Raw genomic sequence first — 17,628 nt, forward strand, 5'->3', positions numbered from 1 at the left:
ATGGACTCATGCATGTGTTAAACCATTTGTTAAGCTCTTTGAGCTCTAAGAGCCTCATTAATCCATGCATGCACGTAAAGTTGCCAACTTTACGTGATAAACTTTACGTGATAAACCACCTTAAAGAAGTCAGATATGAGTGTTGGTTGAAGTCTTAATCGATTAAGAACTGGATAATGGAGGTTGGCCAAGCTGGGGAGTACGATGGGCGTACAAGCTGGTACGATGCGCGTACAAGCCCAAAAGCAAGTACGTTAACCGTACGAGCTGATTGCGCCCCGCACACTCAGCAGATGGGCTTTGAACTCTTGGGCTCTCGGTTTTGGGCCATGTTTGGACTTAGGTGATTAGGGTCTTGTTGGACCATCATGTTTTAGTTTGGCTGATGTTTTATTTTGGGTTCACTTGGATGAAGGCCCACAAAGGGACTTGGGCCCAATTTGGAAAATTGGGCCATATATGGGCTTTGGGTGACCATTTTCGAATTGGGCCTTCTAGGGTAGTTGGTTGGGCCATAGTCTTGGACCAAGCTAGGTAAAGGGTAACATGGTCTTTTTACCCTATTTTAGACTGATGATTATGGATTGGAATCCAATTATTAATTAGATGTTATTGGTATTGATAGCTCGGGGATTAGTCGGACCAGCAGCCAGAGATTTATTAGTGTGATTCAGCAGTTCGAGGTGAGTCTTCCTCACTGTGCTTATCAGGTCGAAGGCACCAATGCCGACTCATGGTTTGTTATGCTAGGGTGCTATATGTATGTGTGACTCTTTCATGTATATGTATGCTTAAAGGGAAGGGCCCCATGGGTAATCTATATGTCATTACTTTTTTTTCTTGTATGTTTGTATGTTGGGCGGGGCCCGTTACATAAGTTAGGGCGAGGGCCATTATACTCAGTGGGAGGGGCCCATCATGCGATTTAGGGTGGGGCCCGTTACACTCATGGGGCGGGGCCCATTATATGTTTGATATGTGTGGTATGTGGTATTTAGGGGAAACTCACTAAGCTTCGTGCTTATGGTTTTCAGTTTATGCTTTAGGTACTTCTGGTGCAAAAGGGAAGAGTTCGTGGTGATTACAGTCCACACATGATATAGTTCCGCATTTTCATGATAACTTTGATAATTTGTTATGTTTTGATACAATTGATCTTTTTGAGAATTATGTTGATGTTTTGGGATAATGTTTTATTAATTGAAAAATGAAATTTTTGGGTCTTATTTTTGGGACGTTACAATAAAACTTACAAGACTTATCATAACAGATAAAAAATGTAAATCAAGCATACCATGCATGGATCTTGGGGAGAAACTTGTTCTTGTTTGTTAGACGATCAGTTTTAAACTAATTTACATTTGAGAAACTTTTGTTGTGCCTGGATGATTGTAACATTAATGGTGGAGTAACCTTGCTTGATCATCACCTAGATAGTGGTTCATAAGGCATATAAGTTTTGTCTTGCACCATAATAATGAATAAGAGAGCATGGAGGTTACAAATCTTAGACATAAAAATACATTGTAATGGAAGGGTCTTGTTGTTCTCAAAACAATTATAAATATTTCCATAATTACAGGCAATAATAGAAGGCTATATCCACAGGTGAAGGTAGTGGCATGACTTGTATAAATGACCTGAAATGTGTTACCTGTCCCAGGAACCAGGTGGCACATCAAAGGCAGCCACCTGATAAAAACCAAAAGAAGTTATGTTATATTAATTACACAAGTTTATTCCATTTGAGAACCAATGAAAAAAACATTAAATAAACATAGGTGAAGTTTCTAATGAGCAACTTTTTGTAACTTTTAGATTTATTAGTATTAAAACACACCTGCAACGTTTTTGCACTTAGTGCACAAATAATTTTCCTAGTTCCCATAATACCTTTGCTGCAGGTATGTGCAATTCAATCTAAAATGGCTTATTTTGTTATATACTATTAAGAACACTCAAAATGCCTTCAACTGTAATCTCATTAATATGCCACATTATGGGACAAAAGTAAATCAATAAATAAAACCTTCACAATCTGTGCACATTTACTTGCTTCACTTATGCCAATCATTGAGTCAGTCGAAGTCTACCATTTTAGATAGTCATAAAATTAATTTTATTAAGTGAATAAATTGGATTTTATAAAATAATAAAATTGAAAAAAAAACCCTTACATTTTTCACATAGGGGAAATCACTACCAATACCAACAATAGCTACCATTATAGTCTTACCACTGCCACTAGGACCTTCTAGAAGAACTGTGACAAGTGGATTACCTCTGCTAACTTTGACTTGTTCTGCTAATAGCGTTGTTCTTTTGAAGATGGGACAAACCTGAAATCATTGGAAAAAGGGATTTGTAAAGTGCTAACACATATTTAGTTCCTACAATAGACTAAGTATAAACACATACCTACTAACAGATACTGAATCTCCAGTATAAACTATTACATGGCGTCGTTGGATAGCATTAAGACCAATTTTCCCACTTTGTATGGTATCGTAGGCAATTTGTTTTGATTAAGATAAATAGTAAATTGTTTTCTAATAGATAGCATGATAACAGTAGTTATATAATGCTCAAACAGCTCACTTAAACTGTTAAACATATAAACAGGGAATCATGGATTTTCAATTTTAAAGCACAGTCACCAGTAAGATTTTACAGAGATGAATATGACCAAGGTTCTAGGAAGCTAGTTCAATTTGATTGACAAAATTCCCTAATCACAAGGAACCAAAAGTCCAAAAGTGTCAATATGGAAACAAGAGCTAGAGAATCACTAATTTCTTACCAGTTCCAGCTTCTCAATTAATCTATAGAAGCTTCCAATATAGATGAACTTAATGTCAACAAATCCAACCTACAACTATCAGCAGATGTTACTGTTGGGTTTTATGTACTCTAACATTCCTATGGTGCACATACAACCCTAATGCTTTGGATCTAATTTCTCTCTAATTATACAAGCAATAAACATTTTTCCAAAGCATGAAGCCTAAACTACCATGCAAGGTGATATTTGAATCATAAAACAAGTTAGAATATTACCTTGTGTAATAGCTTGAATAACTTGGCCTTAAGAAAGCTTATCACCAATAGTGTGACGCCTCAAATGGAATCACAAAACACCATGAACAATTTAGGATGAATATGGAGAGGTTATGGAGACTCAAAATCGGTTCTCTCTTCTTAGAGTGTAAGGTGTAACCGATTTTAGTGCATATATATATATATATATATATATATATATATATATCAAGGGTCATGTGTAACCCTAATCCATACCCATAAGCTTAAGATCCACCCATTTGATTTGGATAACCACTTCATGGATTAACCTATAAGCCCATCACAAATCAAATCATGGATCATTAGCCCAACTCATATGTATCAATTTAATTAGTCTCTTTGATCACCAAATTAATTCTTAAAATAATTCTTGATCAATACTAATTAAATAATATGATTCCTTAATTAATATATTATACTTATAATATGTTAATAAATCATAATTAACCTCTTACCCAAATATCCTTCCTAACATATTGCTTTGATGAATGCAACCCAAATGGACCATGCTACTATCGGGTCAAGTACATACCAATTATAGTTATGGGCTTAGACACCTTTTCCAACAGTCTCCCACTTGGATAAGTCTAATAACTGTAATTGCCAATGTAACTTAAAATCTGATTAGCAATCGTAGCTCTCAAAAAGCCATTGACATACTCTGATGTGTCCATTAGATAAGTGGTCATATAATCCTTTGTTCTACAAGATATCATGCGGACAAATACATGGAACATAGGCATACTTATTGTGCTGCAGTTTGTTTCCTGATTTCCGATTTGTTTGACATAGAACTTAATTGAACACATCAATAGAGTTCTGACCGGGCCCGGCACAAAAGTCAAAACAAAAGGAACAGCTAAACTTCGACTTATATGCTTGTACTAACTATTCATCGAATCATACATAATATCACGTGTTATAACATCGAGTTACTGATGCGTTTTCGCACTATTAATGTACAATCAACAAATAATCGCCAACTCATATATCTTGGTTTGAAGATTATACGATATTATCATCTCACAATCACTCGTGATAAATTCCATGAAGTGATATGTGAGCGTGGGTTTAGTCCAATACTCAAATCTTATTACAGGAGTACTCATGAAACCTGCAGCAAACTTGTGCTATGTCTAAACACCTTTAGACAATCTATAAATCCATTCATGACAGTCTAGCTTCAATACCTACTTCCAAAGTATGATCGACTGTGGATAGTTTGAATAATCTAGTTATTCGGGAAGTCAAAACATGCAAAGTGAAACACAAGGATAATCGAATCCAATATGGTCTCAAAACTTTTGATATAAATAAAACACCTTTTATTTAATCACCACATTGATTACACATTATTCATTGTATAATGTTTCGATTTATCAGCTTAATACTTGAATTAAAACAATAGTTATCTCATGCTCCAAGCATGCACACTATATTTACCTATGGTCCTTTCATTGTGAAATAGATCAATTGAATACATCTTCAATGAAAACCATTTCACAACTCCAAATTTTTATCCCCAGTGTAATAATACCAAATTCTTGCCACTATTATAATGTCTTAGGTTCTAACCTTTATGCAATGATCCTTTTGCAATGTCAATGCACCAAAGCCACAAAGACTTGGACAATGAAATTACAAAGTTTTCCACTAGAGATTAATAAGAAAACAATTCCATGGAAGCGAAGTCTCAAATTCAAAGTACATTCCTTTGAATATCCTTCTTGCGTAAAAGCTTCTAACTTACACATAGATTCTTAATGTCCAACTCCCATTATGGAAACATTTCCATATTTGCCATATGAAAACTCGTTATTAATAGAATCTTGTCTAATCATAATAATGTCAATATGGTCCATCCATTACAATACTTCTAATTGCCCACAAGCAACCAATCTTTGGCGAACCTTAAATTGTTCTTAGCAATTGTTTAACAACTTTAGTCATATCTGGTTCTGGTCGTTTTTCCTTCTTAATGCCCTAGGCATTTGTAAAATTCGGAACACATAAATATTATAGCATATTCAATCGATCCTTTACCTGAAGCATATGGGACACGATTCATAATGTCTTACATAAAGACATGATACTTGACCAGTCTTTTGCTATAATATTTCCATATATAGAATTTCCTTATGTTGAACTATTCCAACAATCTAAGCTTTTAGATTTGAAATGAAGTATGAGTTCCTCACCCTTAATTATAGCAAAACAACTTTTCAAACTCTGCAACTTTGCGAATTGAAAATTTTGTTTTCTATAATTAACATTGCTAACTTGCAACACTTACCATAACGATTATGCTCCCACTAGCATAATAATCATTTCTTTAATAGCATAACACATATGCTCCCACTAGCTTTGACATGTACCCAGAAATAAGATGGACTTCTAGAAATCAATACATGTTGACTTTCTTACCAAAGTTCAGATTTCTGATACAAGACGCTTCGATAAAACTTTATCTAGGCTTCTCAAACTCATACACCTTTCCTTAGATAGCTCACATGTGTGTCTAAACAGTTTTAGAACTTACAGCAATAAGTCTCAAATGTTTAAACTATTTGCCATTTCCCACAATTTGAACTATAAAGAGGGATGTCGTAATCAAAATCGAATTTGAGAATGCAAATATCACAAATGCTATCTCCTTAAATCTGAAAGTATTTCCTCACACTCATTTTCATGAAGTGAAGAGAAACCCTATGGCACTTAGATTTTATGGTGTATGTGTTCCTATCCATGTGAATTTGTCATAACCATAATCATAAGATAAGGTTAGTGACAAAACCAAACTCATATGGACTGAACTTGTTCAATCTTAATTTCTTGCCACCTGGCAGCACAAGGGCCTACCATTGCTTCCAAGTTCTTATGCAAACAATTGAGCACTCATAGAACTCACATGCATTGTCAACTTCAACTGGAATGGGCACAGAAACAAGAATATGTCAACACGATAGGTTATAAACCTTAAGTTGTGAGCTAGCGATAAACAATAGGTTTTATTCTTGATTAGTTCTTGAAACTTTCAAGATCTTTAAGACTCCCACTGACCTCTTGAAATATAAGATTCTCTATCAAGTAACACTCCTTGACAAACAAATATTCAAGAGTTAGTGCAGATTCTTATAAATAATAACACTTCACACAATTGGTCTTAGTTGGTCTTTGTTTTATCAAAAACATCACAACCACCAATTTGAATGTGTCATAACCTACTTAAGATATGTCACTCAATTCATAATCTTGGAGAATAACTCTAAGACTCGATTTTGGAACGAAGTATGATTCACCTTTTGATTTAACCATTTCAACAGTTCCATATTCCTCTTCTTAGCCATACAAGTGCACTTAGAGGATCAGTTGTGATATGGTTCCATAATCACTAAGATGATCATAAAACACGATACTCAAGTACTCTCCCTTCTTTTCAGATTGGAGAAACTTTTTATCTTTCTGCCTAATTGACTCTTCTTATTCGTTCCGCTATACATTAAAACCTTTTCAATGATTCAGAATTACACTTAATCTTGTAAGCATAACCATATTTACCAAACTTTTAGTAAATCATAACGAATACTTATTGTTCTTTGTGGTGGACCTGACCAGTGCACAGCTATGTGTACCCGATCCCCTAGTCCTTCACTTGACTCACATATACATGTGAACAAGGAATTAGTCCTAATTTCCCAAAGATGAAGGTTCTCATTGATCATACAATACAAGTTGCATGATTCCAAGTTTCTATCCAAATGAAACTTGGTTGATGAGAATCTTTCCTTATTTGGTAAATCTTGACTCTACCACAAACGAAAGAATCAAATCCATTTTCAACATTGCTAACAATAGAAACATACAAACATCAATTCTCATAAATGTCATTGCAAGGAAATAAGATAACAAAATATTTCTTTATTTATAAAATTTGCGGAAAAACTTTTCCTTACAATGCAATTACAAATGAAAACTATGTTCCTAAATATTTCTAAGCAATCTATCATAACTCCTGAGCAGCAGCTCAAAAATCCGATCATCGAACAATGCGATCGAAATCCATCTCTTCGCGACCAGACTCAACTTACTCTTCCTTTAAGCTTCCTTTCTGTTCTTCGATCCTACAAAACATCAAAATGTAATCTTATTACATCATGTATTAAGAATCTCCAAATACGAACTTAATAGAGTTAGATAATGGACTTACCTGAAGCAGAGTCAAACATTTTGACTTTACCATCCTTGTGGTCCTTCAGGTAGATACGGCAGCTTCGCAACCAATGCCCCTTCTATTGGCAATAGAAGCAAACAGACTCTTTTGGAATGGTACATGGGACAATCTCAGACTTAGTCTTTCTCTTTACCATTTGATCAAATGACTTGACCATGGCCGATCCCTTTCCATTGGGAAGAGAAAGCTTTTCTGGACTTCCAATGTTTCCATTGTCAACGTCCATGGATGTTTGGGAGGTAGATCTTCCAATCAAATTTGCTTGACCAGTGCGCCAAATCATTGTTGATTCAGCAGCCACCAGCAAATAGGTAAGATCGATAAGGGTCATGTCGCGATTTGTCATATAGTAATCTTTAATGAACTCACTATATGACTCAGTAAGTGATTGAAGAACCAAGTCAACAGCCAACTTCCTTGACACAACGACTCCTAACATTCCCACCCTGTCAATGTGTGACTTCATCTCTAAGACATGTGCACACACACACCTTTCATCTCGGTGTTTGCTAGCCAATAGGGCTTGAGTGACCTTGAACTTTTCAAGTCTTTGAACTAGTGGGTTAGGGAGAATTATTGGAGGATGTGGAGGAAATGAAGTATGATTTCTAGGAATATCATCTTCATGAGGAAAGCTTTTTTCCAAAAGATTTGGGAAGACCATAGTTGTCTGAACTAGACATCTACAAGGGAGAAATTCAAGTAAGTTGATTTAAGTCCTTAATATACCACCCAAATGAAATATTAAGGCTAGGACCCAACACAATAATTTACAATTCGGAAGAGGGATGTCGTAATCCAATTGCAAAATATTTGAAGGTAGGTAAATGACGTACCAATTTCCACCATGAAAAACGAAAATGAATTTTAGGTTTTAAATGAATTGAAATTTCTAGATCTTTTGAGATTCATTGAACTTTTCAATGGCATGTTTAATCTCGATTATGCCCTCTCAAGTTTGTGACTGGGATGCCGAGGATCACAAACAAGGTGTGAATAACCATGCAAATTAGCTTGGTACTCTCAATATTACAAATCACCCAATCAATGTGTCGGTTAACCACACACGCTCCATTGATCCATGATTAACATCAAGCTACCATTTTCCACCCTTGTTAGTCTCAAATTAGTGTGTTGGTTAACCACACACGCTCCACTAACGACTTAACAAGGCGTAAAGTGCAATTTCATGGAATAGCACCATTTTCACATTTTTCCTAAGTAACTAAGATTGGTAATTTATAAGTGTTTAGTTACTTAGATTTTCATTATACTTTTAATGGAAGTTTGTGTCATGTCATATCCGTTCGGCTAACGACCCTCCACCAATCAAGGAAGCGGTGGGTGAGAGTGGACACCGATTAAACCACCATTTTATAGGAAGTAACCCTATACCCCCCTTATAGACCGGCTTCGTGAATGAGGCCTACTAACAGTAAGACTGACCTTTAACTTATACATATATAATATATTAGACTTTTAATTTTATATAGTATAAGGGTGTATTTTAAACTTTTAAAATACTTGATGGTTTAATCTATTAATAAATTATACTCTTAATTTAATTAAACTTAAACCATAGGATTATGGATTTAATAATACTCTTTTAACTAAACATTTAATTAACTATTAATAAAGTCCATAAGAGTTAATTGAACTATTCAAAACACATCAAGATGCTATATCAAATAAAAACTATTTAATTAATTTTAAGTTATGAACCCATGAGTTGGAGACTTTAAAATTCTAGGGTTTGGAATTAAAGTTTCATTAATGTAACTTTTCAAGTTCCAAAACTTGAAGGCAAGTTTTATAACTTGTCAAAACTTTTGAAATTCATAACTTATTAGACTTTTATGATCCATGAATGAGACCTTTCCAATTCCAAACTTGTGTACAACTTATGAAACCTTTCAAGACTCTTTGAATTCTATAACTTACATTAGTTAATGGTTTCATAAATATAGACTTTTCATATTCCATAACTTGAGGACAAGTTATGGAACTTTTCCAAGAACACACATAGATCAAATTAACTAATCCAATTATGAAATGATGATCATTTACCAATTTGACCTAATTTGATTCATAGTACATGATAACTTCAAATTTTACAAATAACTAGTATATCACAAAAACAAGTAGTTATCTTAGAGTTTGATAAACATCATGTTATTGGATGGGGATACACGTTACCGTATCATTAAAATCGAATTTTATGAACCAAAACAGTTTGTGGTAATGTTCTTAATTCAAAACAGGGCACAAACTAGAAAATTCTGCCATCAGATGCATCAACTCGTCGATTATGGACTCGTCGAGTTCAAGGAAAAACTCATCCAACTCGTCGAGTTCAAAGATGGACTCGGCGAGTTGGCCCTAGCAGAATCCCGAAATGCAGTTTTTCAGCTTTGAAAATTACACAATTGCATCAATACAGTAAAAAACACTCATGGCTCTGATACCACTGTTGGGTTTTATGCACTCTAACATTCCTATGGTGCACATACAACCCTAATGCTTTGGATCTAAGTTTTCTCTAATTATACATGCAATAAACATTTTTCCAAAGCATGAAGCCTAAACTAGCATGCAAGGTGATATTTGAATCATAAAAGAAGTTAGAATATTACCTTATGTAGTAGCTTGAATAACTTAGACTTAAGAAAGCTTAGCACCAATAGTGTGATGCCTCAAATGGAATCACAAAACACCAAGAACAATTTAGGATGAATATGGAGAGGTTATGGAGACTCAAAATCGATTCTCTCTTCTTAGAGTGTAAGGTGTAACCGATTTTAGTGCATATAGATGCATATATATATATATATATATATATATATATATATATATATATATATATATATATATATATATATATATATATATGTAGAATATCAAGGGTCATGTGTAACCCTAATCCATACCCATAAGCTTAAGATCCACCCATTTGATTTGGATAACCACTTCATGGATTAACCTATAAGCCCAATACAAATCAAATCATGGATCATTAGCCCAACTCATATGTATCAATTTAATTAGTCTCTTTTGATCACCAAATTGATTCTTAAAATAATTATTGATCAATACTAAATAAATAATATGATTCCTCAATTAATATATTATACTTATAATATATTAATAAATCATAATTAACCTCTTACCCAAATATCCTTCCTAACATATTGCTTTAATGAATGCAACCCAAATGGACCATGCTACTATCGGGTCAAGTACATACCGATTATAGTTATGGGCTTATACACCTTTTCCAATAGTTACAATTACAACATTTAGCACAAACTAGATTACAAGGTGACAGCAGTAGCAACAACTTACATACAGTATTATACAACTAAACACATAATTAATACCTAGTAATCACTTTATGTAACTAAAGTTGTAATGTAGGGTATGATTAGTGAAATCTACACTCTTAATCTTTTAACTAACTATCTAGCTCAAACGATCACATGAAAACAGTCAACCCACATATAAAAGGCCACAACCTGGAGTCCTAGAACACTTATTTAGAACAGAATCTAACAGAGTAGCGGAATAGTATAATGCGTGAGGGCCAAACATTATGGTTTCACAATTGAAGAAATGAAACTTCTCGTCGATCTCTCTCCTGTAAAATCAAAAATGGAGAGAGTGAGAGATCCAGAGACGGGAGAGTAGTTGAATAGTATATTGTGTCCTGTTTGGAAGTATTACCATTCATAGGTTGTATCAAATCAGTTATGTCTAATGAGAAATTCTTTGACGAAGCATCCTCTTCTTTCCTTCTTTTGCAGTCATCCATTGAAAATAACATGCCACATCCCATAGAAACAAACGAGAATCAACACGAGATGCAATCAGACGAAGGGAAGCTAATGGAGGAAAGCTATGGTTCTTTGTCTGTGTGTTTTTTGATTTCTCTATGGAAAATTAGAAACAAACGAGAATCAAGATTTGCATTCCTAATATTGAGACTTGAGAGTATAAGATTAAATTAGGGCTTTTTGTGACAATTTCAGCATCGAGTGGGAGTGATGATTGTACCAGTGAGTAGAAGGAGGTGAGGCGAGTCTAATCAAGGTGGAGTAAGGTAGAGGGGAATTGGAGTCGCCGACGAGGCGAGGTAAGTGTGAGGTTGCCGATGAGGTGAAGTAAGCCTCATCAAGATCGCCAGCATTGTGAAGCGTTCGTGAGGATTGAGGATAATAGATGCGATTTTGTGAAAAAAAGCCCTAGACTTAGACGTCGTTCTGTGATGAGGATAATAATGGATGCGCATTTGCTAAAAAAAATTATAAAATGACATTTCTAGTAGACGCGCGTTTAAGATAAGTGCCCTCCGTGTTTCTTTTCTTTTTCTTTTTTGACACTAATTTTAGGGCACGTATAAATATGTGTCCTCTATCCTTCAATTTTTGGAAAACTGTCATTATTTTAGGACACACAAAAAATGTGTATGATAAATCAGTACGCGTCATTGTTCATGTGTCATTAAAAGGTTGTTTTCTAGTAGTGAATGTACCAACATTCATTCATCTAATCTACTTTATGTTTCGTATAAAAAATCTATTTCAGACAATAAATGTACCATCAAAAGAAACAATTTTCTTAATTCTTTTTTGCAACGTAGGATGAACATAAGATAGTAAATCGGCTTATATGTATCTCAATCAATAAATCTTTTCAATCAAAATGTATCAACATTTGATGAACACTCTTTCTGTTCCATTTCCATACGTTTCACCTGTGCATACACACAACCATAAGCTTTTGAATTTTCACCACCAAAAATAAGAATTTTACATAAAAAAATAAATAACATGAATCAATAATTTTACCACATTTTCTAACTTTTTCTCTCAAGATTTTTCTCACACGTTTCATTTCTAAGCTACATCACACACAAATAAAAAGTATAGAAAAAAATTATAGGATCAATAATAAATAAAAGATATAAACCCATTAACTAAAATGAAAATAGAGTGGAAACTGCTATGTATCCACCTTAAGCACATATTTGAGATAAGGGTAATTTGGGAAAAATCGGTAGATAAGGAGAATCTTATTAGTATACATTTGCTCATTAGTTTATTAAAAATAAAATGGAACAAAATGGTTTTGTTCCATTTGATTAATATAAGAAAATGGATGCATGTGATGGAAAGTTAGCTACTCCTATAAGATTAAGAGAAAAATGTAATTGTTAATATAAGAAAATGCGAAACCTTTGGAAGAACAAGGGAAGCCACAACACGCTCAACAAATATGATGGCACGAAAATCCTCTGTGTGTTGATACTTGAGAAGTATCTGGATCAACGATTTTGAACTTATTCAATTTTTTATGCAAACAACAATTTTTTCTTTGTTTATTTCATTTTTATGCAAACAACTATTTTGAACTTATTCAATTTTTCTTGTTGAAATGCACATTTTCTCCACCACAAGTCTTATTGGATTTTTTATATCATCTTACAAATTTTTGACATTATGTTCTCTGTGTATGTGAATACAGAAAGAGAAAGAATATATCAGGATATTTAAAACCTAAAATTAATAACTTACAGTTTTTCTTTGTTTGTCATGCTGCTTAGATTCGGAAATGTGATCACTTTCCATTTAAATCACAGATTAGTCTGCATACAGATTGTATAGAAATTTAGATTAGTACATATTGTATGGATAAACACAAAAGAGTTTTCTAAAAGGGAACTATCACGCTTACAGTTCTTGCAAATTGTTTATGAAGGACAAGCATAAATACAGATCAAGAAACTCGTAATCTTGAGAAAAGAAAACAGAAGAAGCATAGAAGTTTCTAATTTTACATCCAATTTGAGCTAGTGTTTGAATGCTAGCTACTGCAGAAAACAAGTGACTTTTGGAGTCACTTTTCCATCTTCTGCCATAGCAGCTCCTATAATGCTCTCCCCCAGAAACCACTATAAAAAAACTCTCGACTATTTATTTAACCAACTTTACTTGAAAATAATAAAAAATTAAAAAAAAAAAAAAAAAAAAAAAAAAAAACTCACCATTGCTGTCAGGAAGCTCCCCTTCCTCAATCTCATCGGGACAGGTCACCACCTCATCAACTTCACAATTGCTGCTTTGTAATACCGCTCCCTCTGAAATAAAAACAAAAAAAGACGAAAATACCCTTTAGGTTAACAGGAGAGGTCGTCAGTACAAAATAAATTTGAAGTATAGCCATCTATAATACACTTACCATCAACACCCTCACCGGTCAAGGCATTAAGATATGCAGCCAATGTAGAAACCAATGTTTCCCCTCTCCAGTTTTCATCTCAATAATAGGCCCATCATTAAGCACTACACCACCCATAATCTATCAATTGCAAGACCAAACTCTATTCAAGTTATTTAACTGAATCTAACACTTCTCCAGTTACAACAAATATCCCCCCCCCCCCCCCCCCCCCCCACACACATAAAAGAGAGAAAGAGAGACACAAACACATCAAAATGACGCATCCCAACCTTCCTCCTGGTAGCTTCACGAACAACAGCAAATGCCTCTGTAGTAGAAGCACGTGCTCCGTTGGTAACTGCAACACCCAAAATCCCCAAATCAAACATTAATTTTGCCCTAATATTTTAAAAAAAGTAAGTTTTCATCAGCAGAAAACTCAATCTGATCTAAAAGCACATGGTAATGTGTGGGTCGTAAAAAGAACATCTCTAAGAAATAGAGTATCACTTAATTTGATATTTCCCATCAATTGAACAGTAATTCTTGATCGATTTGGTAATAATACTCTGGTATTTGCAATTTGTTTCATATCAGTAAACAAATGTTTATCGTTGCAAATATGGCGGGTAGCTCCTGAATCTAAGACCCAAACATTTGATTGATAATGTCCAGAGTTCAGATTAAGGATATAATGAGTACCTGTGTGAAATTCAGTAGCAGTAGTGACCATATTGGTGGATGCTAACTTTCCAGAGAGCAGAGCAATGAGTTGCTGACACTGAGAATTGGTGAGACCTGTCACTACATCATTTGTATCCAAAGAAGAGGAACTAGCATGATTATCAATTTCAATTGGTGAATTGAAAGATACAGAGTTGACCCGATTATCTCTTGTTGACTGATTGTTCTTATATCCCGGAGGAAATCCATGTAAACGATAACATTTCTCTTGTGTGTGTCCTGTTCTTTTACAATGAGTGCAGAAAGAAGATTTGTTTCCATTATTCTTGTGATTAGGATTAAAACGAGATTTATTACCATTGTTGTTAGTAAAACCATCATTATTACTTCGTACATTGAAAGCCATAGGAGAAGAACTAGATTGCAACATTCCAACATCTCGTTGTCGTTCTTCTTGAATGATTAGAGAGAAAATTTTGTTCACCGATGGAATTGGATCCATCAATAGGATTTGACCACGAACTTGAGCATAACTTTCATTTAATCCCATTAGAAAACTCATGGTTTGTTCAACTTCTCTAGCACCTCCGCATATACACAGGCCACAGGTACAATTTGCATTATAGTTGGACAATTCCTCCCATAGAACTTTGAGTTTAGTGAAGTAATTACTAACCGAGTCTTGTCCTTGAACAAGATTCATAAGATCTCTCTTGATTTGGAAAACCCTAGGGCCATTACTCTGCTGAAATCGTTCTTTGAGTTCCTTCCAAATCGCCTGCGCAGTATCCAAATAGATCACAGAAGCAGATATTTCCTTAGAAACCGAGTTCAGAATCCATGAGATCACTATATTGTTGTTCCTAATCCACGACTTGAGTTTTGCTGGATCAGAATTATCAGGTCTTGGAAGTGTACCATCAACAAAATCAATTTTGTTCTTGACAGATAACGAGATTGTCATTGACCTACTCCACGATGCATAATTTTCACCGGTAAGAACTTGAGAAACAAGAACTAACCCAGGGTTATCAGAATGATGCAAATAATATGGATCATTTGCGGAATTTTGATCCAAAGATTGATTTGAATTACTACTATTCGATGAATTAGGCATTGTGAAATTTGGAATTCAATCGAATAATGAAGAATTCAAAGAAGCACAAAACAATCAATGAAAACAGAAAATCGATTGCGAACAAGAACAATCGATGATGAAGATTGAAAGATAAATTTGAATTTGAGTAAAGAACGGAAGTCGCTCTGATACCATAACAAGAATTTGAAATGAGAAACTGAAGATTGTATTTCTCTCTCTACCATTACAATGATCTGGAAGCAATATATATATTGTACAGGGAATGCTAAAATGAACCACTAATGTAAGCCTAACTGATTGTAATAGAAAGAAACATCTAGCTAACTATTTACAGCTGTTGGCATGGCATTGAGAACACGTGTACATGGCTTGATAGTCCCAACATGTAGTCCCCTAAAAATCCAAAATATAATCGATTCAAAACATTTTTATTGAAAATCATTTCTACAAAATGCGTGAAAGTTCATGATACTCATAATTTTTCCATTTTGATCGCATAAATAGAAGTCATTGTTCTTTGGATGGCATAGTTAATTATCAATGACTATTCCTGTAATACAAGAAAACAAAAAAGATTGAGTTTTTGTTCTTCCAAATCATAATTTATAAGAATCGGCAACCTTATAACAACCAAGCTTCCAAAACCATTGAAAGATTTGGAAATGTTTATGATTGACTAAACCTTATCATTCCTTCATCTTTATCGTGTTAAACAGGCTCAAACAAGCCATCGATCATCTCTACTCTTGCAGCCTGTGTACAAAAAGATGCCCTATATCGCAAAATTTGTGGGCATTTCCTCGAGCTTGTTCTTCGTCTCTGTCAATTCCTAGGGCTCACATAATTGGAAGATGGTGGTAGATGAAGCATTGTTTGAAAAGAAAGGTGCACCGTCGTTGTGTGAGGCCAGAAGAGGCGGTGAGGGTTGGAGGCGGTAGAGGTGGGTGAGGGGTAGAGACGAGGGTGGAGAGATACGAAATACAGATGGAAATGAATGTAAGAGAAGAAAGCGGGGGTTTAAAAATTTTAGGGATTTCGTTTTCCCTCTGTACTAAGGAGACGTGCGTTTCTTAAAAAATATAAAATGACTTCTTATTTTAGGGCATGCTAAAAATGTGTGTCCTAAATCCTTCAAATTTTATAAGCAAAGACATTTTTTACGACACCCACTTTTGCATATCTTAAATTCATGTGTTTCATAGTTCGCGTGTCATTAAAGGTATGTTTTCAAGTAGTGAATAAAACATCATTTATAAAATCATTTCTCCAAGGTTACATAAAACACATTAACTGAGAGTAAATAGAGAAAGTCTTTTAAATAAGGTTTTTAAACATAATGCGGATTTTGCTACAGTCAGGCCGTGTTCTTCCTTTTATCTACCCTGTAGGGTCCTAAAAAATTGGGTAAGCTTAAAGTTTAGTGAGCATACACAATACTCATCCTTATATTAATCATGTTCATATTCTAATCATATAGTAGGTAAATACTTATTACATACATATGTAACACATATTGTTGATACCAACCCTCTACGACTAATTCCCACAAACAGTTGTTCTCAATCACTAGTCGGTCAATTACCACAAAGGGTTGTTCTTGACCTGTTACTACTAACTGGTTTCCACGAAGGTTGTTCTTAGCCAGTTTTTTGCATAACATGAACACATAATGAACAACTTACACATAACATGCATATCTAACATAATAAGTAAGTTAGTGTAACTCACTTGAACAACCTTGAATCATCTAATTGGATTGATTTGCATACAAGCATAACAAGCGCATATCAACCTATAAAACTATATTTGTTACTTACTACATGATTAGAGTAACTAACACCTAGATTATTCATTAATCCTATTAATACGAACTGACTATCAAATAAAGATTGGTCAATCAATACATTCGGAAGGTAGGACCATTTCGGCATATAGCCTTTCTAAAATCCAACAATCAGGCCAACATGTCCATCCTAGGCACCGCTCTCGTAGGTAGATCAGTCAGTACTATAACTGAAATTAATGTTTCATCTTATGCTTATTTATTTCATAATTACAACAATGAATATATATACTCTACATCAAGTTGCACTTAAACATAATAAGTGTAACTTACCTTACTGATAAATCAGAAAGTTGCGAGTGTAACTTCCACATAACTCCTCGTATATGACTCCTTCCAACGCTTCTAATGTCCTACTAGCGGTATTCAATAGCAAACAATCAACTTATAGTTGAGAGATATTGAGAGAGGTGTGAATTTTGAAGAGCTTAACCCCTCTATTTATAGGTTGGAAATATGTCTGACCCATTGCGTTCT

General features: G+C 34.4%; 1 protein-coding gene and 1 long non-coding RNA gene across 3 annotated transcripts; both read right to left on the bottom strand.

The window, feature by feature from the left end:
- Positions 1-11,917: 11,917 nt before the first annotated feature.
- LOC145168932 (uncharacterized) lies at positions 11,918-13,659 on the bottom strand. 2 transcript variants are annotated; one of them, XR_013742185.1, is made up of 5 exons: positions 13,544-13,659; positions 13,350-13,442; positions 12,880-12,950; positions 12,541-12,624; positions 11,918-12,059 (listed from the first exon to the last, which is right to left on the bottom strand). It is a non-coding gene; the product is annotated as an uncharacterized LOC145168932 (long non-coding RNA). The 2 variants fall into 2 exon arrangements; XR_013742186.1 differs by lacking the exon at positions 12,541-12,624.
- Positions 13,660-13,964: 305 nt separating this feature from the next.
- LOC145106155 (uncharacterized) lies at positions 13,965-15,326 on the bottom strand. Its single transcript, XM_079043182.1, has one exon. The coding sequence runs from the start codon at positions 15,324-15,326 to the stop codon at positions 13,965-13,967; it is 1,362 nt and encodes a 453-aa protein (XP_078899308.1).
- Between the last annotated feature and the right edge of the window lie 2,302 nt (positions 15,327-17,628).

This window comes from Lactuca virosa, chromosome 4, assembly GCF_052849685.1.
Source record: "Lactuca virosa cultivar CGN04683 chromosome 4, Lactuca_virosa_CGN04683_v6, whole genome shotgun sequence".
Lineage (NCBI taxonomy): Eukaryota > Viridiplantae > Streptophyta > Magnoliopsida > Asterales > Asteraceae > Lactuca > Lactuca virosa.